The 22,456-nt window shown below is 38.4% G+C and overlaps 1 protein-coding gene across 1 annotated transcript in view; it reads left to right on the forward strand.

Annotated features, from left to right (window-relative positions):
- The first annotated feature begins 1,105 nt into the window (after positions 1-1,105).
- The window catches only part of LOC126295340 (RNA polymerase II subunit A C-terminal domain phosphatase SSU72), a 49,731-nt gene continuing 28,380 nt past the window's right edge, over positions 1,106-22,456 (forward strand). The window contains exons 1-2 of the mRNA XM_049987808.1: positions 1,106-1,758; positions 1,986-2,129. Coding sequence (XP_049843765.1) covers positions 1,676-1,758; positions 1,986-2,129 — 227 coding nt within the window. The 5' untranslated portion in view covers positions 1,106-1,675. The remainder of the gene's footprint in view (positions 1,759-1,985; positions 2,130-22,456) is intronic.

A 22,456-nucleotide genomic window follows, 5' to 3' on the forward strand; every position in this document is an offset into this window, starting at 1 on the left:
TCTCGTGCAGCAATGGTAGCGGCGCTGAGGGGTTGCCGCGTTTGAATTTTTTATGGATAGAGGTGTAGTAAACTCTGGCGCACGAGACGATACGTGGACGTTGGCGTCATTTGGACCGCAGCTGCAACACGGCGAACGGAAACCCGAGGCCGCTGTTGGATCACATGCTGCACTAGCTGCGCGTTGTCCTCTGTGGTTGCCGTACGCGGTCGCCCTACCTTTCCAGCACATTCATCCGTCACGTTCCCAGTCCGTTGAAATTTTTCAAACAGATCCTTTATTGTATCGCTTTTCGGTATCGGTTACATTAAACCTCCGTTGAAAACTTCGTCTTGTTGCAACAACACTGTGTTCTAGGCGGTGGAATTACAACACCAGAAAGATCCTATGTTCTAAGGAATAAACCATGTTGTCCATAGCACACTTGCACGTTGTGAACAGCACATGCTTACAGCAGAAAGGCGACGTACAGAATGGCGCACCCACGGACTGCGTTGTCTTCTATATCTTTCACATCACTTGCAGCGCCATCTGTTGTTGAAAATTATAACTACTGTAATTTCGAAAGTTTGTCCGCCTGAAAATGTACTGTTGTCCCAAGCATATTGCAACAAACGGTGTATTTCTATCGCTGCTCCTTTAGTTTTTATTGCCGTTTCAAGTATAACGGTCATTTTTGAAACACCCTGTACTTACAACACAATTAATTCGAGAAATACACAGAAACACACGTCTTCGGCACCAGGAACAAATACATGAGACTCCAAAAAAAGAGACAAACACAAACATGAGAATTATTTACATCACTCAACATCGTGCATTTAAAAAAATTAGCAGAATATCTGCAACACACTTAAAATGCAATTCAATAAAGACGATACACACAAGAAGCAGTTCACATTAGCAAATTTGCCCCTGTCCGTGGTGTATAAACTGTTGTCAGCTGTTATGAACGCAGCAAAAACAAATATTGAAATGCTTACAATATATCAACCAATAACAAATCGACATGACAAAACTTGCAGCGCTCCAAGTGGCGTGTCAGCAAATTTCAATTCCCTGCAAGAAATACTTTGGCTGCATTGGTAGCTATTTCCCATGTTGTCAAAATTTCACTGCGCTTTACACACAAAGCGAGAACTACTTCAACCGTGAGATTTTGTTTGACAAGCTGGGGTGGTACATTTGCACGTTTGTTTAAGAATCCCGTGGAAATCAGACGACGAATTTAACAAATAAATTTTAACGTTTACACGAGCCTTAAAACAGTTTGTACTGTCGTACGCTTTCATATATTTTATAAAACGTCATTTATGAAATAACTTTGAGGAAGTAATTCCTTTGAGGTCTACAAAAGAGTCACAGATAACCACTTTGATTTGTATAGTAGAATATCTTTGTGATGAAATGCATTGGATCGAATATTCGAGAACAAGAAGTAGGTCACTCGTAAGACATAGGGGGACATTACTCAGAGCTAGTAGGGAAAGAAAGGCAATTGGTATTTCCTCCTGCACTTTTGTGTATGAAAATTCTTAATATCTGCGAAGCGTCAGATACTATCTTATAATGTTCAGCTAATGTTTTGATTGGCTTTCATTTAAATTTGAGTACGTTCCTAGAGATTTAAGTGTATAGATTACTTTAGTCAATACCGTAAATTACTGACAAAAAGATGCCAGTGTGCTGTCCTTTACGTGTAGCCGTTATATGTTCGAGTAATATGAACAGAAGCATGGAAGCCCATGCGTTTTTGAGGTTTGTAATTTACAAATTAGGTATAATAGTAGCAAGATACGTCTCGTGATTTTGAGCCAATGTGTTTAATGGCGTCGATTGCGTAATAGTTCCTTTAAGGGATATGAGGTTGAAATAATAAATTTTAAAAAAATGTTAAGAAGTTGATTTCTACAGGCTCTTAATTTCGTTGCTCATGTGTATGTATAAATAGCCTATTTTTATGATATTGCTTTGATTTTGTACAGCAAAAAGGGCTTCTTGGTGAAATCGTTTGGCACTGGAGACAAAGTAAAGCTACCTGGAACAGCCCCAGACAAACCTAATTGTTATGAATTCGGAGTGACATACGAAGAAATATACCAAGATCTTCTCCTCAAAGATAAATCTTTGTATCCTTTGACATCTGTTAAAGAAACTAGGAAAATGAATACCACCTCGGATTTTTTAAAATTTCACTCATAAAATTTGCCAGTGATGTGTACTATTTTCACGAGTGATTGGTGACTGATCGTATGTTTCCTTTGCTCTCGCTCACATGTTTTGTTTTATAGGTCAAGGCTGCTGAAATGCGGTGGCTGGTTCGTGGGAACTTCGACACCACATTGGTCACAGTCATCCAGCTGTTCTGCCAGACGTTATAATTAAGTTTACCTATTTCTATTTTAAAATTTTATTCCTAGTATAATTTTTTACTTAGTATAGCATTACATGAGATCATGTATTGCATCAATAAAAAAAAAGTCTGTGAATAATATCTTATAATTTATTTTACAGAACACCTGTACTGCATTAAGAGGGGTGGGTGACTGCTGGTTTGTATGATACTACATACATACACATGGCAGAAATGTAGAGCTCAAAATTCCAATGCGACATTTTCTGTTAACATATTTACACTGCGATACACATAATCTGCCTGTGTATGCTCATGCATGAACTGTTCTCTTTGTGGGATTGGGATGAGGGTATCTCACGTGAAGTGACTTGCTTTTATGGGAAAATGCTTAAGTTTGAGCAAACTTAAAACAGTTGAGCAAGAAGACAGTTGACATTTAAGCATATAAAATTGGTAATCAACTGATATACATAACAAGGGAGAGTAATGTAATCTAAATGTGCACACAGATTAAACGTGAAAATACTGCTTATATAAGTGTGAACAGTATCAAACTTGGATACAAATCGACAATCATCTCGGTCATGTTTGAGATGCATTTAATTGGAATGCTAAAAACATAGGATTCTACAGTGTCGTTAATTGAAGGTGAAACTAGTTACAGAGAGCCTATATTCAGCAAACATATTAACACTTTCGGCATTTTTCTCAGTGGTGTGTGTGTGTGTGTGTGTGTGTGTGTGTGTGTGTGTGTGTGTGTACTACTACTACTATTAGTTACATGGTAACGATATTTTATAATCGGTGGAGGCTTTCGCTGTCTTCAGTTATCTATAGTAAGATAGGTGAGGTGCTGATCGGAGAGATTTTGGTTTTTATTGATGCTGCTAAATCTGATTTGGGCAGAGTATGCTGTACGGTGGAAAACTCCCAGCAGGTGGTACAGTAAAAACATAATTCAGCTGAATTCACCCACCTGAACATATTCTGCTTCTTCTGTTCATGTAGTCACTGCAAAGGATCAGATTGTGGTGCATGACTGCATAAGGCATATTCCCGGTTTAGTTGCATCCAAGAAAATCACTGTTTTGCTGTGGCAGTGTTTAGTGCTAAACACAGGTATTGAAGCTAACAACGTAATTTAGTTGACAAATATGAAAAGACCCACAGGGAGTTATTTTTGTTTATGGTACAGAGTGGCATGGCAGAAGCGTAGAAACTACTGGATTGAGGTTTGCCTTAAATTACAGTATCGTTCATGTGCAGGAAAGCATTTAAACTGTAGTAGTAACACCTTGTTAAGAAGAGGTAGAGATCCAGGTGAAAGTATTGAAGCTAAAGTATTATTTTTAAAATCCAGGGTGTTGTAATAGAGAACTGTTTTGTTGTATGTTGGGATTAGATTTTATCCTTTTAGGATGAAAATGTTATCTCAGTGCAAATGTATGAAAACTAGGTGCCATTATTTTGAAATATCTAGTGTATTCAAGGATGACATAGTTAATTGTTGCAAGGCAAAATTACTTTGTAGTATTTAGTGTCTCAAGAGGTTTTAGTGAGCAGTTGAATCAGTGTTACTTTAGGTCTTGTATTAGGAGGGAGCAGGATGAAAGCAAATAATGTGTTCAGTTTATTTATTAGTAGTTTGACAATGAAAAAAAAGTTAGCTTCAGGTAGAGGTGAAGATGGTCATACTTTTAGACACAAGTGGAATCCATGGTCTCCTGACACGAGTGTGAAAGATACATGTTAGTCATTGAATAAAAGAAATATTTTGTTGTTAAAAGTGCTTATAAGACTTTATTGTGGATGTGGTTAATGAGAAGTTTCCACATTTCTGGTAAAATGTAGTTGTAGCTGATGAGTGTGCAAGCAGTGTGATTATATGAACTGCTCAAATTGAAATTAGGTTGAACAGTTTAAACTATTTAAGCATTGGAAATGCAGTGAAGCAGCTACAAGCAGTAATTGAATAGGTGACACCCAACTCACACCTTATTTAGTGTTGTGCACTCATCCAATATGCCATTGGCGGTGATAGTGGTAACTAACATGGGAAGATTATTGTAAAAATGTTTTATCGAACATAGTTTTCTGTTTTGAAAGTCTTAATTGTCAGTACTGTTGTTTCATCACTAGGCAGTGTCTCTAAGATCAGATTTGTACTACATCCACAACTCCTGATAAACTTTGCAGAACCTGGTAGGACGGAGGCTATGAAAATAGAAGATATTTTTATATTTCTGAGTATTAGATGCCCCTAAAAAAATTGCTCATCTCAGGTTCTATACTGTGGTTACCAGTAACAATTGAATGGTTTAAAACATTGTTCAGAAAACTGAGCTGTAAAGATGATTGTGCACTCCTCTCCCAATGAGAATTAAAAGCTGATAAACTTTGTTTTTAGTAGTTGTGAAAATTGTTGGTTATGCAATTCGTCTACTGAGATGTGGAATATACGCTTTAATGGATGACTGCCTTTTCACTCGTACCATGCTGTTTTTAATCCCTGAATCATAATTGAGCTTAGTGAATGTAACACTCTTTTCATGTTGGTACCCCTTACAAACACATATACCAGTGAAATATTTGCAGCTCTGTGGCTTGTTAAAATTCTTTAGTAATATATTCTAAGCAACCAAGATTAACATAGTCCATAATTTAATGTGAAACAGTCTAATCAATGATATTGATCTGTTCTGAGTGTCTTGTGTGAAAAGTACAGATTTAACTTTAAGAATATGTACGTTATTTGAGAGGGAAAGAGAGGAAGTAACTCAGCCCTATTCAGAGATGAATCTGAATGGAATTAAGTCAAAAGTAACAATATACTGTTGTGTATGAAATGAGTACATGGATTAAAAGACAAGCGGCGAGGCAAGCAGTCTAAAATAAAGCAGGAGTAATGTCTGCATGAAAGTTGGCTTTTTTGTGAGGAAATGATGAGATTGTTGTTTGTGGATAGTAAGTGTTTAAAAAAGGAGTGATTGTCCTCAAAACAAATTTGCTAAGGCACCCAACCCCTTCTCCTGTATGTTAGAAATAGATGTAGACTTGACTGAAAATTGGTGTTAACGCTATTTGGTTAAGCATTTTAGAAGTGAATGTTATGAAGTATATTGCTGAATGGGAAATAGTTGCTGGAAATATGTTCACTAGGTTTAAGTGATTACTGCAGTGCAGACAGAAACATGTGTAGTAACTTTCATATGAGGCTGACCAGCTAAAGAATGTACAGAAGTATACCTGTCTTTCTGCCTTACAGGAAATGTGCTCTTTAGTGAGGTAGATTATTTGATTCTAGTGTTTCCGCTATATAGCTTTGGGAAAGGAAAGGGGGGGGGGAGGCTTGGTAATAAGTATCTCTCTTAGGTAGGTGTGAACCTGAAAACTCAGATGGATGTTGCTTTATTTGAAGTATTTGGGGCCATTTAGAAACTGATGGGATTAATATGTGGAAACTTTGGTGTGGTTGGCACAACTTGGGCAGCTCCATCCAGAATGGTGAGAGTTAGAGAATGCACCATAGCTATATAAATGAGAAATTATCATTGTCAGGCGATGCAGCTCCAGTGTTAGCACATCTAGGTTAATGATAAGAGGCAGATTGACTAAATCATCCAAGGGCTGAAGTTTGGAGGGTTGTATGACATGATGAAAGTGGGAAATTATGTGGTTGGAAAAAGTAGAGAACAGCAGCGAAGGAGACTGCAGAGAGGAAATTGTTCATGTATTTTAACACAATAGCTCACACGAGGCTGCCAGTAGTCTCAGCAGAACCTCACATCTGATTTCATGGCGTCTTGTGGTGGTAAAATGTCCATAACTATCCATGCGGCAGTCAGTGTGTGGGAGGCCTGGGGGATAGTGATGGAAGTGGATGCATTTGAGAACGTAAGAAATGGTTAACAAAAATGCAGTCTCAAGTGTAGAAATAGCAAACACAGATTCCCCCACTGATTCAGCTTTAACTAATGAATATAAAAGGTGAATGTGGCTATATAGTGAAAGTAATTTTCAGAAGGATCAGGAACTTTAATTTTGATGGCAGTTGACTAATTTAATGAGACAAGGTTAAAAATTCCCGAGGCATAAAGTAAAACTCTTTAAGTATGATTGCTGATGGGAATAAGTGGACTAGAAGAGGAAAAAGAGTTAAATATTATTAAATGCTGTGACTGAAGGAACAGTTATTACAAAGCATTAAACAAACCATATAGAAATGTTTGCCCAAGATGGCAACACATTTCAAGGTTATATTGAACTGTCAGCTTCTGAATCTCACGAAAACCACTAAAATTTCATAGCAGTTGTTGTATAAAATATATTGATCAAAGTTTTCATGCTTCAGTTTTCCATTTAACTTGCTGTTGCCCAGTTCCATACAATTGACACTGAATATGACCTGCTGTAAGTGGTGGTGTAGCTTTGGTGAAACAAATGGAGTTTTGACAGTTCAGTTTTTTTGTTTTTGTTTTTTTTGTTTTTTTTTGGGGGGGGGGGGGAGGGAGGGGTATGGCTTCAAAATGTTGCTTTGTTATTGGGGGGGGGGGGGGGGGGGAGGGCAGGGAGGTAGATGGACTGAAATAGTCCTGGTAGAAGGAACTGGCATAAAAACTAAACTTTTTAATGTGCTGTATATTTAGAGCTGGGTTAGCTACTTTTCAATATTTTGGTTGTCTTAAGGAACATGTCAACTTTCATTGCCCCCTCTTGTTCTAAAGTACCCTTTTTTTTTCTTTTTTTTTTCCCCACGGATAATGTGACTTTTGTTGCTTCAAATACTTATCTGACATGCTGTTAGTATTAACTAGTTCTTGGTGAGATAAGATTATTTATCTCCTAACATTACAAGTGCCTGAGTAAGTTTTTAGAAGTTGTACACACGAAATGAACGTTAGTTAGAAAGCAGCCTATCCATTGCGAACACTGACAAATACAAATGATGTAAGAGGATTGCAGTTTCAGAACCAAAGAATCCTTTTCTATTCCAACGAAGGAAAAGGTAGAGAGGGAAGGGAAATAAGTGATTATTTTAAAGCAAAAGCTAAACGTTAGTCTGTATGGAAAAAATGATTTGACAGAAGTGAAATTTGTAGTGGACTGCACAAGATAAGATTGAGAATGGGAGGAAGGGAAGGGGGGGGGGGGGGGGTGGGGTTGTCTAAACGAATACTTTGTGAGGTAACAATTAAGTTAGAGATAAGAATGGAAAAATTCTAAAAGGCATTCAACACTTAATAGGTGAATAATAACGAAGATGTGATCATGCAGAATATCTTTCCATAAGTGTTAGTTGATCTTTGACTGACAGAACCAAACACACGGCATATTTAACAGGCTGACATAACAATGGGTATGCCTCAGGAAAGTGAAATATGGCAATATGCCTAAACAGTTCATGAGATAGTGCCAACAGAACTCTCAGATTATACACTAGCAATGCTGTTTACAGGACAGAACCATCCGCAGATGGTCGTGAGGTAATGCAGAAATTTCCATTTGGTGTAGTCATTGTCAGCTGTCTTTAAATGTGGGTAAATGTAAGGTAATATCCGTGATTTTGAGTTAGAACCCTATAAAATTCAGTTACTAGATTAAAGATCAGGTGGTGTCGTGTTCTAAGTGGTATGGAATGAGCAACACACCCAATTGCCATGGAGGAAGGAGAATTGGAAGACTTGAGTTGATTGGACAGTACTGTACATTCATAAAGTAAATAGTATAGGGAAATTTAGTGTGGCCAATTTGAGAGTATTGGTAGTTTGTTAAAAGTCCTTATCAAGTGGTGGTGATAGACATGGAACAAATTTGTAGATGCACTCCTAAGATTGTGGCAGGTCAATATAGCTTCAGTGGGAGAGTATCAGAGATGCTCGGGGAACTTGAATGCAAGTTTTTAAATGAACACACTGTCACTCACCTGCATTGTTCTTTAATTGCGATACAGGTGTCAGGGTTTTATGCCATTGTTTGTCACAAGCTCAATCGCATGAAAATGGCATAGAAAGACTGAACCTGGGTCATAATTAAATGAAAGTTATGCTGCTGTCGCATATCTCAAGGATTTTCATATAAAGATAGTATGGGACACACCGAGGCACTGAATAGGACGAAATCGCCGATACCGGTGTAAAGTACCTACCTCCAGGCACTGTATCATTTCTTATGGATTATATTTGTAGAAGTAGAAAGTATAAGAAATGCAGATGGGGTGGAAAATTGAAACCTATCCAAACAGGAGCTGTGTCTAATGACCTCATTGTTGACAGTATGTTAAACCCTAATCCCTTCAGAGAAGGGAAAAAGAGGCAGTGGGGGAGTGCCAGAAATAGAAAAGGGATGGTAATGGGGAGGGAACATGATATTTGTCTTAGTTGGTAGGACACAGAGAAAAGAGGGCAAAGTGTGACCAGGTGAGGTTTTGAGCAAGAAAAATGAATTGCTGCAGTATTCAAATACGAAGCAGGAAATCTGTGTCCCTCTTGTTAAATAGTGGAGTGCATATATTTGCTAATACTGCATGCTTGTCAATTCCCTTTTACAAGCAGAGAACTTTACGGTCATTATGAACCACAAATGACTGAATGCAAGCAGTGTGTAGTTATAGTGCTTTGTAGTGTGTGCCCTGTGGTAAAACAGTTTTAGTGAGTGCTTCACGATACTAGGTGTCCAGACGATCACAGGTGAGAACTTGCTTCCCAGCATGGTTCATACCTTTAACATCTTGGTATTATCTTCTGAAGATCTCTCCACAATTGATACCACTGCTCAAGGTTGGCAGAGGTGTGTCAAATTGCTTAGTGGATGCACCAAGGTCATGCGTGTGAATGTGGACAAAATTTGAGAATGGTAACTGATTTTGTAGATTGTACCTGCCATCAGAAATGTTTATTTTTGACAGTTGGGTGCACAGGATGAGATTAAAAAAAAAGTACAGCAATAGAGTTAGAAATAAGAATATAAGTATTTGAGGAACTGCGAGGAGAAGTAATAGTAGGGTGACAAATTGAAACTGTGGGAGGAAAGGGGGTGATTGAAAAAAAGAGGTAGCCAGAAAAAAGGGATTTAACAAAAAGAGCAATAAGGCATTTCTATGCACAGTATACCAATACCATATGTGCATCGTAGGTAATTTAGTGGGTTTGATTATTTTAGGTGCTTACGATTAGAAGACCTTAGTTTTTAACTTTTCCACTAGGATCACTTGATAATGAGAAGGTGGGTTGAAATTCACTGTTTACATCAGGTAAAGAGAATAGCCTTAACAGAATCTTATTTCCTTTTGACTTGGTATTGCCCATGCTGTACACTACTCTGATGCCCATAGTTCCGAAATGATCTTTGCCACTTTGATCAATCATATTTTTTTTTAAAAAAAATGAGGAAATGGAGAAAGGTGTGTTTTGTGGCATAATGTTAACAAACACCTCAAGTCTTAGTAGCTGTCTTCAACTTGTGCACCACCTGTAGCATGCAGGATATCTGCGTTATTTGTTGCACTTGTTCTGCATCTGCATTACTCTTGTTTAGACACACAAAACTCATTCTCATTTTGACAACTCCAGTTTTCTTGAACCTCCTGTATCACCGTCTGGTAGTTTGAGGTGATAATGGCGTGCTTCTGTAAAGTGTCCAGTATCTCTGCTATACATGGGTGTAAAATTTTGTCTGCTGGGGACAGGCCAGTTTTATTGAATTACCCTGGAAAGAAAGAGAAAAAGAGAGAGCGAGAGCGCTAGCTTTAGATGTTTGATAACATTATGCTGCAAACACCACCTTTCTACCTATCCAATATCTAAAATATATTGATCAAAGTTGTGAAGATCATTTTGGAACACCCTGGTCTGCTTTGTTTTTCAATCCTGTTTGTTGTGTTGACAATATACAGAGAAAAAGGGGAGAACAGCTCAATAGAGGTGGTGCTCTTGGAAAACTGAGAAAGGAGAACTTTTTTCCTGTTGGCACATTTTTTCACATTTTGCTTTAAATATATGATATTATGTTTCATTGTTCATTAGGTAATTCATAATGTTCTGTCATTGTGTAATGGCTTATTTATTTTTGGTAGGAATTCTCGATTTTGAGTGAAAAAATTAAATTCCTATTTTTTAATTTTTTTTGTCTGTCAGGTTAAAAAAAAATGAGGATCCAACATGTCAAAATAAACTGACATACCCTCACATAATTAAACCAGAAGTGTCAGTTTGAAGCACTAGTTTTTTATTTTTATTCATATATATATATATATATATATATATATATATATATATATATATATATAATTCCTCTTCAAAGAAAGGATATCCTTTTGTGTCATAAGGTTCAGGAAGATATCTGTCGTAGAGTAATTGCCCCACCAATTGTAAGTGCTGAATGGAATTATATCACAATGACAGACTGCTGCTCACCTTATTGCTCTTGAATGTCATTAAAGGCAGGAGTTAACTTAAACTTGATAGTGAGCAAATGTGATGCAGTGATGAAGACACTTCTTTCTTAGAATGGAATGAGTCGGGAAAGGAGGATAATAGTATGGAAGTGGATGAAGGATTGTTGCATATTGTGGAATGTGCTGGATGGACACAATCGTCAGTTTGGAAACCTATGGATAGGTGACCCACAAGAGAGCCGTTAAATGTACTGAATGGCAAACATTCTTAATGTTTCAAGTAAACTCTTCCTTTCAAATTTATTGTGGCCATTGATTGAGATGACTTGGTAATGTCACACATTGCCCTTCATTTGCTGGAGTGAGATTCAATCATTCATGATATCTTCAATAAGCTGAATGACATGGTTATAACTCATGTTGATTAGGCTTGATGAGAGGATGAAGTCTTTAAGTGGTGTGTTACACTTAATGTGTGGTGGTTTCTCCATCCAGAGTAGTGTTTCCCCTCGAGCCAATCTGTATGATATGCTGGCCATTTACCACCACTCCTGATCCCCATCCCAGACGGTCTTAAACACCAGTGAATTGCAGGGCACATTGTGCAGTGTTGCTCGCACATTGCACTGCTGCAGCTGGCATGGGGGATACTCCAGTGCTATCTAGGTATTGCCAGATAAGCACTTGATGTTACTGAGCAATTCCTCCCGGAGGGCTGCAGTAACTGTGAGCACACGCAGCCACGCGATAATAATGACTGCAATCTTGTTAAAGTGGTGAACAGCTTCATTAAAAGAAAATATGACACCTACACATGTTAAATATGCAAATAAACTTAAGATGTGGCTCTGTATGTGTCAAGTAAAAAGTCGCTTTGGACTGAAGGTGTGATAGCTTACTGTAGAAAGTAGGACTGAGAAAGTGAATAGATCAGCCTGAAGATCAGCTTGAACACTACAGTGCTTTATGTACGTGGTTGTACTATAAAAGGTATACCATTGCCTTCCTCCAATCTTTAAACTGACTTACCCATGTAGTTACAGGTTAATCTACAGTTTAATATTGTCTCCAAACAATGGCGAAATGATGCATTTATCACATAAACAAATCTTATCGGAAGTGATAGGGGAGTGACAGATAAGTCATAGTCTGCCAATCCACAATTTGAGTATGGCATCGATTAAATTAGTGTTTGTTTATTGAAGACAAAATTACTAAGGATAACTGAAGGAAATATTTGTTCTCCTTGTGTTATTGGGTTTGTTTCTTGTATGCTCTGTAAAGCAAGTCCATAGGTTTCCATATGTCCTGCTTAATTTCTTAGATTGTATTTCTCCATCAGTATGGAAGCATTAATATTTTTTTATCTTTTATGTGATGGATCTTGTACTTTTTCGTTTCTTTGTTGGACATGTCTTATTTATGAGTGCAAAGTTGGTAACGAAGCACCACAAATAAACAATTGCTATCTGCATAAACTCAAAGTAATAATGATGAAAGTCCACAGAAGTGAAGAGGTAATCGAGTCAGCTGGTCTCAGAGGTGCAAAACATCATATCATTTTTCACTGTTGAAAAGAAGCTAACAATTTTGACACTTCTGTGCACTAGATGTGATACATGTCCCATACAGCATCTTCGCAAGCAAATCTCATAGGAGTCAACTTATACCAATTAAAGGATTGTGTGGACATGATATTGTCAACAATCGTTGTGCAGCTTTTTAAATGAACGTGGTAACCAAGTTGGCTTGTCCAGATGATAGCCAGTGCTATATGGTCACCAAGGGTAAAGTCGGATGTGGCACTTTAGCAGTAGTATCAAACCCGGATTTTTCAATCTGCATTTTAACTTACCATTCACCTCTCACTGCTGTGGAAATTAAATAGCACCTCAGTTGGAGGGACATGCAAGTCAGTGAAGTAGACTCCAAAAGTAATTTCTTTGACTACATCATCAGTGTGAGCAGTGGCATTTGCTTCATCACCACCTTTCCACAAAAACACAAATTTGTTCGATTCATGACTAGCATGCCCATTTTTTAATTCTTTTATAGAAAGGCCAATTTAGGTGAAACATTATTCTTAGCTTTAGGAATAGAAGGTGTCTTCTTTAGGAAAGAAAAAGGAACCTGTTATTCCCAAAACTTTGATGTACTATTTGTATCAGCAATACTGGGAGTTGTACCTACAATAACAAATCTGCATCTTTCCCTGACTTATAGGCCTTGTGTTCAGTTGTGACCAATTTCCAATGGTGATATGATGTTGAGCATTGGTACAGGAAAGTGAATTACATGTACTTTTAAAACAATGGAAAATCTAGGATGGAATGTAAAAATATCATGAAAAGGAAAGCTGCTACTCACCGTATAGCGGAGATGCTAAGTTGCAGATTGGCAGGACAAACACTGTCACAAATAAATAAAGCTTTCAGCCATTAATGTCTTTGTCAAAAAAACCACACACACACACACACACACACACACACACACACACACACACACACACACACACACACATTGTGGTTTCATATTTGTGACAGTCTTTTTGTTGTGCCTATCTGCGACTCAGCATCTCCACAATTTGGTGAGTAGTCCTTTTCATAATATTGTTACATGTACTTTTGAATGTCTGTGGGAACACACACACATGCACACCACCTCCCACAATTTCATTGTTCATCTCTTTCTTCTTCCTTTTAGCTTAATCAATCAATATAGTTTCATGAGTTTCTTCATTTCCCTTTTTGTTTTGCACAAAGTTTGTTTGATGTTCTTCTCTGGGCCACAGATAATAGTTTCAACATATTAAAGTGGAAGATAGTGAGGTTCTGGAGTGATGTTGGCTTCTGTAAGTCATTAGTTATGTATTTCAAATTTTTTTATTGATAGAAATAACTTAATTTCGTAACATAATGTGAGCCTTGGTAGATGTTTTGTTTGCCGTAATGTGATGCTATGTTTGAAAATGCCTTGTGCTTTTGTAAATTTAATGTGAGTGTAGAATGACTCAAACTGCTATGAATAGGGTTGACAGTGTTAGAATTTTTTACCCTGAATCCCTAGACCTTTATCAGACTCCACATTCCCCCTTTAAAGCAAGATATTATGGAAGGAGCCAATAATAGTTTACCGCAGGAAAAAAAGGCCCTATGAACATGTATTCGGAAATGGGTTTCTGCCACGTTAGGTGACACTGATGAATGACTGTTCCTCTGACCATGTGCCGCGTGTACCTTGTGTGATTGATGCTGTGTACTGTAAGCAGCAAAATGAAACTGTATTCATGCTGGGAACAAGCCGAGGTGATGATTGTGTATGGCCAAGCAGATGGAGACTTGAGAGGCAGCACGGCTATACCAAAACAAGTACCTACACACATCAACCACATCACACAACATTTCAAGCTGTTTTTGGGCATTGGTGTGATCATGGGTCCCTTCAGACAGATTAACATGCAGGGAGCAGCAGACTGTGCTTACACCAGATTTGGAAGACTGGGTTTTATAGGATATTGAGACAAACCCTAGTACAAGCTCTAGTCAGGTGTCCCACCAACATGGTGTAAGCTGCATGTGTGCTGCATGACAATTGCTACTATCCCTATCACCTGCAACCATTGCAAGGTCTAAAGGACTATAGCAGTGGACTTCACTATACGGGAAGGATCTTGTCAATTCTTTTTGCACCAGACCATCAAATTTATGGGATTTCTGTCATCAGTCCTCTTTACCAACAAGGTAATCTCTATCAGAAATGGCATCCTCAATCCTCATCTGCATGATGACCATCTGAGGTCTGTTGACAGTCTTCGAGGAATGGTTGAGGTGTCTCACATACTTGGGCCAATTGTTATTCCACATGGCTCAATGGAGGACCATACCTGGACTTCCTGTGGAATACTCCCTGTGGGCTGCTTGAGAATGTGCCTTTGGTGATATGACAGGTTATGTGGTTTCAGCATGATGGAGCACCACCCCATTTCTGCATTACAGCTCAACAACGTGTTCCCTGGATGTTGGATATGACGCAGAGGTCCTGAAGAATGGCCTGCTAGATCACCACACTTAAACCCCCCTGAATTTTTACTTCTGGGGGCAACTGACAAGCATGGTGTATGCTGAATGGGTTTCTGACATGTAAACACTTGAACAATGTGTTCACAACACCTGTGACACTATTCGGAGAGGGGCCAGAACGTGTGAAAGAGTGCGCCAATCCGTGATGCAACATGTGAATGCTTGCATGACGGCCACTTTGAACATCTGTTGTGACGTGGATGTGAGACAGGTCTGTACTGTGTTCCGGGATGATTTGTTGTTATTGCACGCACACTGTCCATTTCCAGAGACATGTTCATAGGACCTTTTTTCCTCCATTTCCAATCAGGAAACCAGCCCTGTAGTTTGTCAGTTTTAATAACGTTCTCCCTAGGTGCCTGCGTGAATTAAATAAGTCAGTCGGCAGGGAGCAGTTAGCGAGAGGTAATTTTGAAAACTTGCGAAGCAAGATATTTGGGAAATAGTTATCAGTTAACCAGAAGTAAAACTGTAACTGTGGTAAAGTTGGGCAAAATGGTGGAGTATAGTGGACAAACATTCTGGAGAAGAAATGGAAATAGTGCAGGCAAAACTTGTTTACTCAAGCAGGAGTCACACAATTGTTACTCTGTAATACTAGTTTCGGTCATGACAATAACCATGTTATAATCATATTTACTGCCAATTGAATTAACATATTTTTTAAATAAAACCTCAAATTTTAGTTTAGTTCATTATTGTGACAGAGTTGTGCTTTAAAACTATTTTTGTGCGGTTTCAATGTCTTCAGCAGTTGACCATCCTTAATATCATAAAAGTAAAGAACATTGCCTGCATTCAACTCTGTAGTAGTGCATGCTGACATTGAAAGCTAGACAGTAGCTGCATACCAGCTGGTATAAGTTGTGGGTACTCCCTTCATGCTCTGGCTTTGGGGGGTTTGTGTGTGTGTGTGTGTGTGTGTGTGTGTGTGTGTGTGTGTGTGTGTGTGTGTGTCATTTTGGTACATAACATTCGGAGATCATAGTTGCTGTGTGGAAGTCATTCTGTTCATTTATACTGATATGTTTTAAATTATTTCTCATCCTTGTTCTGGTAGTAGCTAAGATAGCATAGGAGGTTGTTTGTGTTCCCCCAGATCGAGTAATGGTAAGAAAGCAAGCAGAGTATCTGTGTAGCAAATTGGCATTGTATCCCACACGATTATGAAAAATGCCAATGCGATATGGATTCCTTTAGTAGGTCCAAATGGCAACTGTTGCAGTAATATTCTTTCTCAGTGGACAAGTACAAAAATATGGAGGGAGGTGCCATGTGACCCAAGAGGACCGAATGAAACAAGTCAGGTTGTTCCAGGAAATATCTACAGTGCCTTAAAAATCAGCACTAGGCAAAATGTCAACAGTTTTAGATTTAATAACGTTCATCCCAAGCTGCATATGAGGGAATTAAGGCAAAGGCTGCTGCTGTGAAAGATAAAAGTTATAGGTGTGAGGGAAATGGAGGTATAAGAGTAGGATTGCTTTTATGTTTGAGCTGATTGTGGACTGTTCAGCCAAGACCAAGCCGTACACGTCGAGAAAGCAAAGGGTTTCACATAACTGCTGATTACCCAGATGAGAATGCGGTTGAGATACAAGTTTTGTCAGACTTGGCAGTGCTTTGCCATAAGAATACAGCTTTTGGAGAATGAGTTGCAGCTGTTATTTCGTCTAACCTGTGGCACATTGAGTTCGCACTTTGACTCCTCCATCAGTAAAGCAAACAACACGGCTAGGTATGCTTATCTTATGAATAGACTCAGTAGGAAGACGTAGTAGTAGTAGTAAGTTCAGTGGATTCAGATGTGAGGTTCTGGAAGGAGCACATTAGTTTGAACCATGATACCAGACTGCATTTTCAGAAGTGTCAGTTTTTGTACAAATCTTGATTGTCGAGTTGGGTAACAGTGGTCCTTTTATCCAGTTCGAAAATATTGTCAGCTCTGTTGTAGTGCTTGCTTACAATTCTACAGTTATAGTTGAGGTCATATTGTGTAGGTACCTGTGGAAAAAAGCCCAGGAATTCTTAAAAAAAACACACACAATCCTGTAGTGTGTGTTAGGCTGAAGGTAAAAAAGTAGTTGTTTGGCTTCTTATTATGAATCCTCTAAAGCTGTTCATAAATGAAACCAGCTTCTTAAAACTAACAATGGAAACTCGAGTTTGAAATGTTGTTGTTGTTGTTGTTGTGTTCTTCAGTCCTGAGACTGGTTTGATGCAGCTCTCCATGCTACTCTATCCTGTGCAAGCTTCTTCATCTCCCAGTACCTACTGCAACATACATCCTTCTGAATCTGCTTAGTATATTCATCTCTTGGTCTCCCTCTATGATTTTTATCCTCCACGCTGCCCTCCAATGCAAAATTGGTGATCCCTTGATGCCTCAGAACATGTCCTACCAACCGATCCCTTCTTCTGGTCAAGTTGTGCCATAAACTTCTCTTCTCCCCAATCCTATTCAATACTTCCTCATTAGTTATGTGATCCACCCATCTAATCTTCAGCATTCTTCTGTAGCACCACATTTCGAAAGCTTCTATTCTCTTCTTGTCCAAACTATTTATCGTCCATGTTTCACTTCCATACATGGCTACACTCCATACAAATACTTTCAAAAACGACTTCCTGACACTTAAGTCTATGCTCGATGTTAACAAATTTCTCTTCTTCAGAAACGCTTTCCTTGCCATTGCCAGTCTACATTTTATATTGTCTCTACTTCGACTATCATCAGTTATTTTGCTCCCCAAATAGCAAAACTCCTTTACTGCTTTAACTGTCTCATTTCCTAATCTAATTCCCTCAGCATCACTCGACTTAATTTGACTACATTCCATTATCCTCGTTTTGCTTTTGTTGATGATCATGTTATACCCTCCTTTCAAGACACTATCCATTCCGTTCAATTGCTCTTCCAAGTCCTTTGCTGTCTCTGACAGAATTACGATGTCATCGGCAAACCTCGAAGTTTTTATTTCTTCTCCATGGATTTTAATACCTACTCCGAATTTTTCTTTTGTTTCCTTCACTGCTTGCTCAATATACAGATTGAATAACATCGGGGATAGACTACAGCCCTGTCTCACTCCCTTCCCCACCACTGCTTCCCTTTCATGTCCCTCGACTCTTATAACTGCCATCTGGTTTCTGTACAAATTGTAAATAGCCTTTCGCTCTCTGTATTTTACCCCTGCCACCTTTAAAATTTGAAAGAGATTATTCCAGTCAACATTGTCAAAAGCTTTCTCTAAGTCTACAAATGCTAGAAACATAGATTTGCCCTTCCTTAATCTAGATTCTAAGATAAGTCATAGAACATTTCTACGGAATGCAAACTGATCTTCCCCGAGGTCGGCTTCTACTAGTTTTTTCATTCGTCTGTAAAGAATTCGCGTTAGTATTTTGCAGCTGTGACTTATTAAACTGATAGTTCGGTAATTTTCACATCTGTCAACACCTGCTTTCTTTGGGATTGAAATAATTATATTCTTCTTGAAGTCTGAGGGTATTTCGCCTGTCTCATAAATCTTGCTCACCAGATGGTAGAGTTTTGTCAGGACTGGCTCTCCCAAGGCCGTCAGTAGTTCCAATGGAATGTTGTCTACTCCGGGGTCCTTGTTTTGATTCGGGTCTTTCAGTGCTCTGTCAAACTCTTCACGCAGTATTGTATCTCCCATTTCATCTTCATCTACATCCTCTTCTATTTCCATAATATTGTCCTGAAGTACATCGCCCTTGTATAGACCCTCTATATACTCCTTCCACCTTTCTGCTTTCCCCTCTTTGCTTAGATCTGGGTTTCCGTCTTGGAATATCAACAATATTAGCAAAAGGATAGATCGCTACACATCATAAAGGAGACATGTTGAGTTGTAGGCAGGTACAACAGGAACACTGTTGCACATTATAGCATTGATCAGAGCCACCTTCATCAAAGACCACATTCACATAAGCAAGTGGAATTCCCATTGGAGCTGCTGTTCATGTGTGTGACGTGTGGCTGGCTTGTGTGAATGTGTGCGTTTTTTCTTTGTGGAAGGTGGTTTTGGCTGAAAGCTATAATGTGTAACAGTCTATTCATTGTGCCCATCTGCAACTCAGCGGTTATCTTTATAGTGAGTTGCAATCTATCCTTTTCCAAGTATTGGTGATAAAGCAGCTGCTTAGTTAGGTCAAAGACTGATTGAATTTAGGATTATAACTACCATTAATGTCTTTAATTTTTTTTCATATAGCAGATGTGGCTGAGGAGAATTGACCTCACATAAGGAGATTCTTCTAACTGTAATGTTAATGTTGCTTGCTCTTGCTTTGGAAATCTGATGAGTAGGCTTCTGTTTAGTTTTGCTGAAGTGGTGTCTAGGAAGAAGGAATTGATGGGTTGGGCGGAAAACTGAACATGCTGAAACCTTCAGTCTGCTTTGACCCGTGTTACCATCAAAGTGATGGATGTAAAGCCTTGTCAGAATGTGTTGTTTGTAAAAGTTTTGGCATAACAAAAATTGTAGTTATACTCATGACATTATTTTTATTGGCTTTACCACCTTACAGCCAAACTGTCACCATTTATTCTGACCATGTAGATGGGCCACACTACACATCAGTAAGTCATTGCAAGATTTTGTGTTGACATTCCTCAGCTTGTGCAAAATGCAGCAAGATTGCCCTATTCCAATCTGAGGTAAACATTGGGCTACACAACAGAAGTCTGTTACTGCATCCTACATTCCAGAAAATAATATACAGGCAAAAAATTATCAATGTTCTGTTCTTGTTTGTGCCTGTCTGGTCTTTCACACCACATCATTAAAGTTACAGGTCAAAGCTGATGTTTAATTATTGGTAGGTTCAACCTACTCAGTAACATCATTGATTATGTAATCTATAAAGGCCTGCTACTTTTTTTTCAAATAATATATAATCTTTTGCTGTAATACATATTTAGTTCACGTTAAATGCAAACATAAGCATGATGAAGAAAATCATCTGTGTGAACAGTGACATACAACATACTCTTTGTAGCAGGTAGGGTGTGGACAGGTGAATTTTGTCCGTTGTCATTTGGAAAAATATGTAGAATGGGTTCATTCTAATTATGGTTGGTACTCCAAGAATGGGCAACTGCAGAGCAACAACATATGAGTGTAGCTACAGAAGTGGAAAACCATAATAGAAAAAGAAGTTAATGCATTATATAGTTAACTGTTGCAAGAAAGGGGAGAGACAGAAAGGTACAGTAGCAATTGCTGGCAAGAGTGGAAGAAATTTGGGAGTTATGTACTTGAGAGGAATGCAGCATGTATAGCAGATGATTTTACAAGAGACAGAGTAGATTGAATTGACATGATAAATGTGCAAACAACTGGGAAAAGTGGAAACAAAATTAAATTACCGGAAAGAGTCCATTCAACTTCATGTACCTGGCAGCTAGACTTACAAATGAATTTAACAAGAGGCAGATTAAACAGCAAACATGCAGAGTGGGTTTACAGTGACAGAACTAAAGCTGTGAAACCTTTGGAGGGATGAACTGACCGTAGTGAGGGCACTGGATTCACACTGGTAGGACCGGGTTCTAATTCTTGGCCAGCCATTCCTGTTTAAACTTCCTGTGCTTTAAATCACTGTAAGTATCCATTAATTGAGCATAGTTTCCTTGAATAGACTGGCGAAAATCCTTATTGATTCTTGTTTGCACGAGTTAGGGCTCATTCTAATGAATATGCCAGATACAAGACAAACTGATCCCTTTTAAATTGAAGTACTATATCAGTTGCAAGGGTTTTAAGATGAAGTATGTCTTCTGCCATTTCAAGTGGCAGATGTATGACAAAACGTAACAAACTGACACACCCTTCACTTTTGTCATTTTAACTTCTGATAGTCTCTTTTAGAACCCTGTTATTGACACTTTGTCACTTGTGGCAGCCGACTGTGATGGCAGTTGTTTTCCGAAATTGATGCAGTTGGCCCGGTGCCCGCACGGCTAAGTATGCTGTGCACCTTGCACCCGTGACCTGGCCCAGATCGTATATGTCACTATCGCACGTCTCATCCATCCACACTAGATTGTCAGTCTGGTGACCATTAAGAGATCAGATTTCGTCCCAGTTAAGTGACTTGTCCACCTGTTCCATTTGCCTTGGTGAGAGGACAACACAGTAGCTGTCTTTATACTGTTTGCAAGTGAAGTAAAGGTGGTAAAAGTTTTAGAAATATTAGTTCAGTTTGCAACTTTGATAGATGAAAAATATACATTTGAAAGTTAAGCACAGCACCATTTAAACTGTCAAATGTGTAATACCGATAGAACAAATCCAAACATTTGGCGTCAATCATGGTATTTATTCAGAATAGTAGAAACGTCAGGTCACTGACAGGCACTCGGGAAAGAATAGAGACTTCAATAACTTTCGGACACATTCCTTAATGAGCAGTAGTACATGCCTGTTGACAATTCAGTATGTCTGCTATCTAGCGATTTGTCTCCTTTACTTAAAAATTATTTACATTCTACCAGAATTCTCCTTATTGGGATTTTTCTGTTGCTTATTGCTTATTTCACCTCTATATTACCTGTTAATGTTACAAGTGGCATGCTGTACCCTGTTTAAAGTGTAGCTTTCCCTAAAAGTAGATTTTTAAGCCAGTTTGGAGCTGGGAGGAAGGCAAAGGTGTACCACTTCCAGTAGGACAGTGTCTAGTAAAGACCTGCAGAACCATCCTTCAGCTGGTTTAGTGTAGGGGAAACTTCCCTGTGTACATTGTAGTGGTCACAATGGGTAATTTTGTAGTTTATGCGTAGAAAATAAAATTTCGTCCCAGCATGGAATCCCATCTTGAACTTGGGGTATCTCAAATCTCTTTCTAATAAAGTTGGTTCTCTTCTGCCAAACTACAATTTTTTTTCTGTTTTCTGGAACTTGCATTTATATTTCTCAGTATTTTTCCATTCTCTCTCTCCCCCTCCCTCTTTTTTCCCAAGGGTATGCAAGAATTTAACATTTTTCTCTTGCTTGGACCAATCAGTCTTTTGGATATCCTGTATCTGATTTTTCCATGTTCAGTCTTGCTTCTTTTCATAAAATTTTGATTCCACGTAAATGCCATTTTGATATTAAATCCTCGTCAATGCCAGAAATTACTACTGACAGGAATTTCTTATTGAAAGTAGTGGTTTTAGTACTCTTATGTAGATCAAGGAGTAGCATTCCCCCATTTTTGCTTTATTCCAATTTTTTTATGTTACAGATACCTAGTCAATTACTGGGACAATTTTATTAAAAGGTGTAGATTGACAGGACACTTCCTGAAGCATCAAGAAAATTATTTAATACTGAGGAGAGGGATAAAAATTAAATTATAATAGTATATCAAGCCTTGAGTAATTTAAGCATGGTTGGTGGTTTAAAAGAGCAGGGAAGTGACCAAACTGTGTAAGCATGTCATGTGGGTGTAGGATGCAGTAGATATGGAAAATGAAGTAGTTTGGAGAGGATAGTCACTTGGAGATTTGGAGCAAACTGTTTTTTGGACTGTTAACAGGAATGTTCTACGCTTATTTGTAGTTTTTCTGTCATGTAGCAAATAATTTTAAAATATACAAATGATAAATTCAGTTTTTAA

The sequence above is a fragment of the Schistocerca gregaria genome, chromosome 11 (genome assembly GCF_023897955.1).
Source record: "Schistocerca gregaria isolate iqSchGreg1 chromosome 11, iqSchGreg1.2, whole genome shotgun sequence".
Lineage (NCBI taxonomy): Eukaryota > Metazoa > Arthropoda > Insecta > Orthoptera > Acrididae > Schistocerca > Schistocerca gregaria.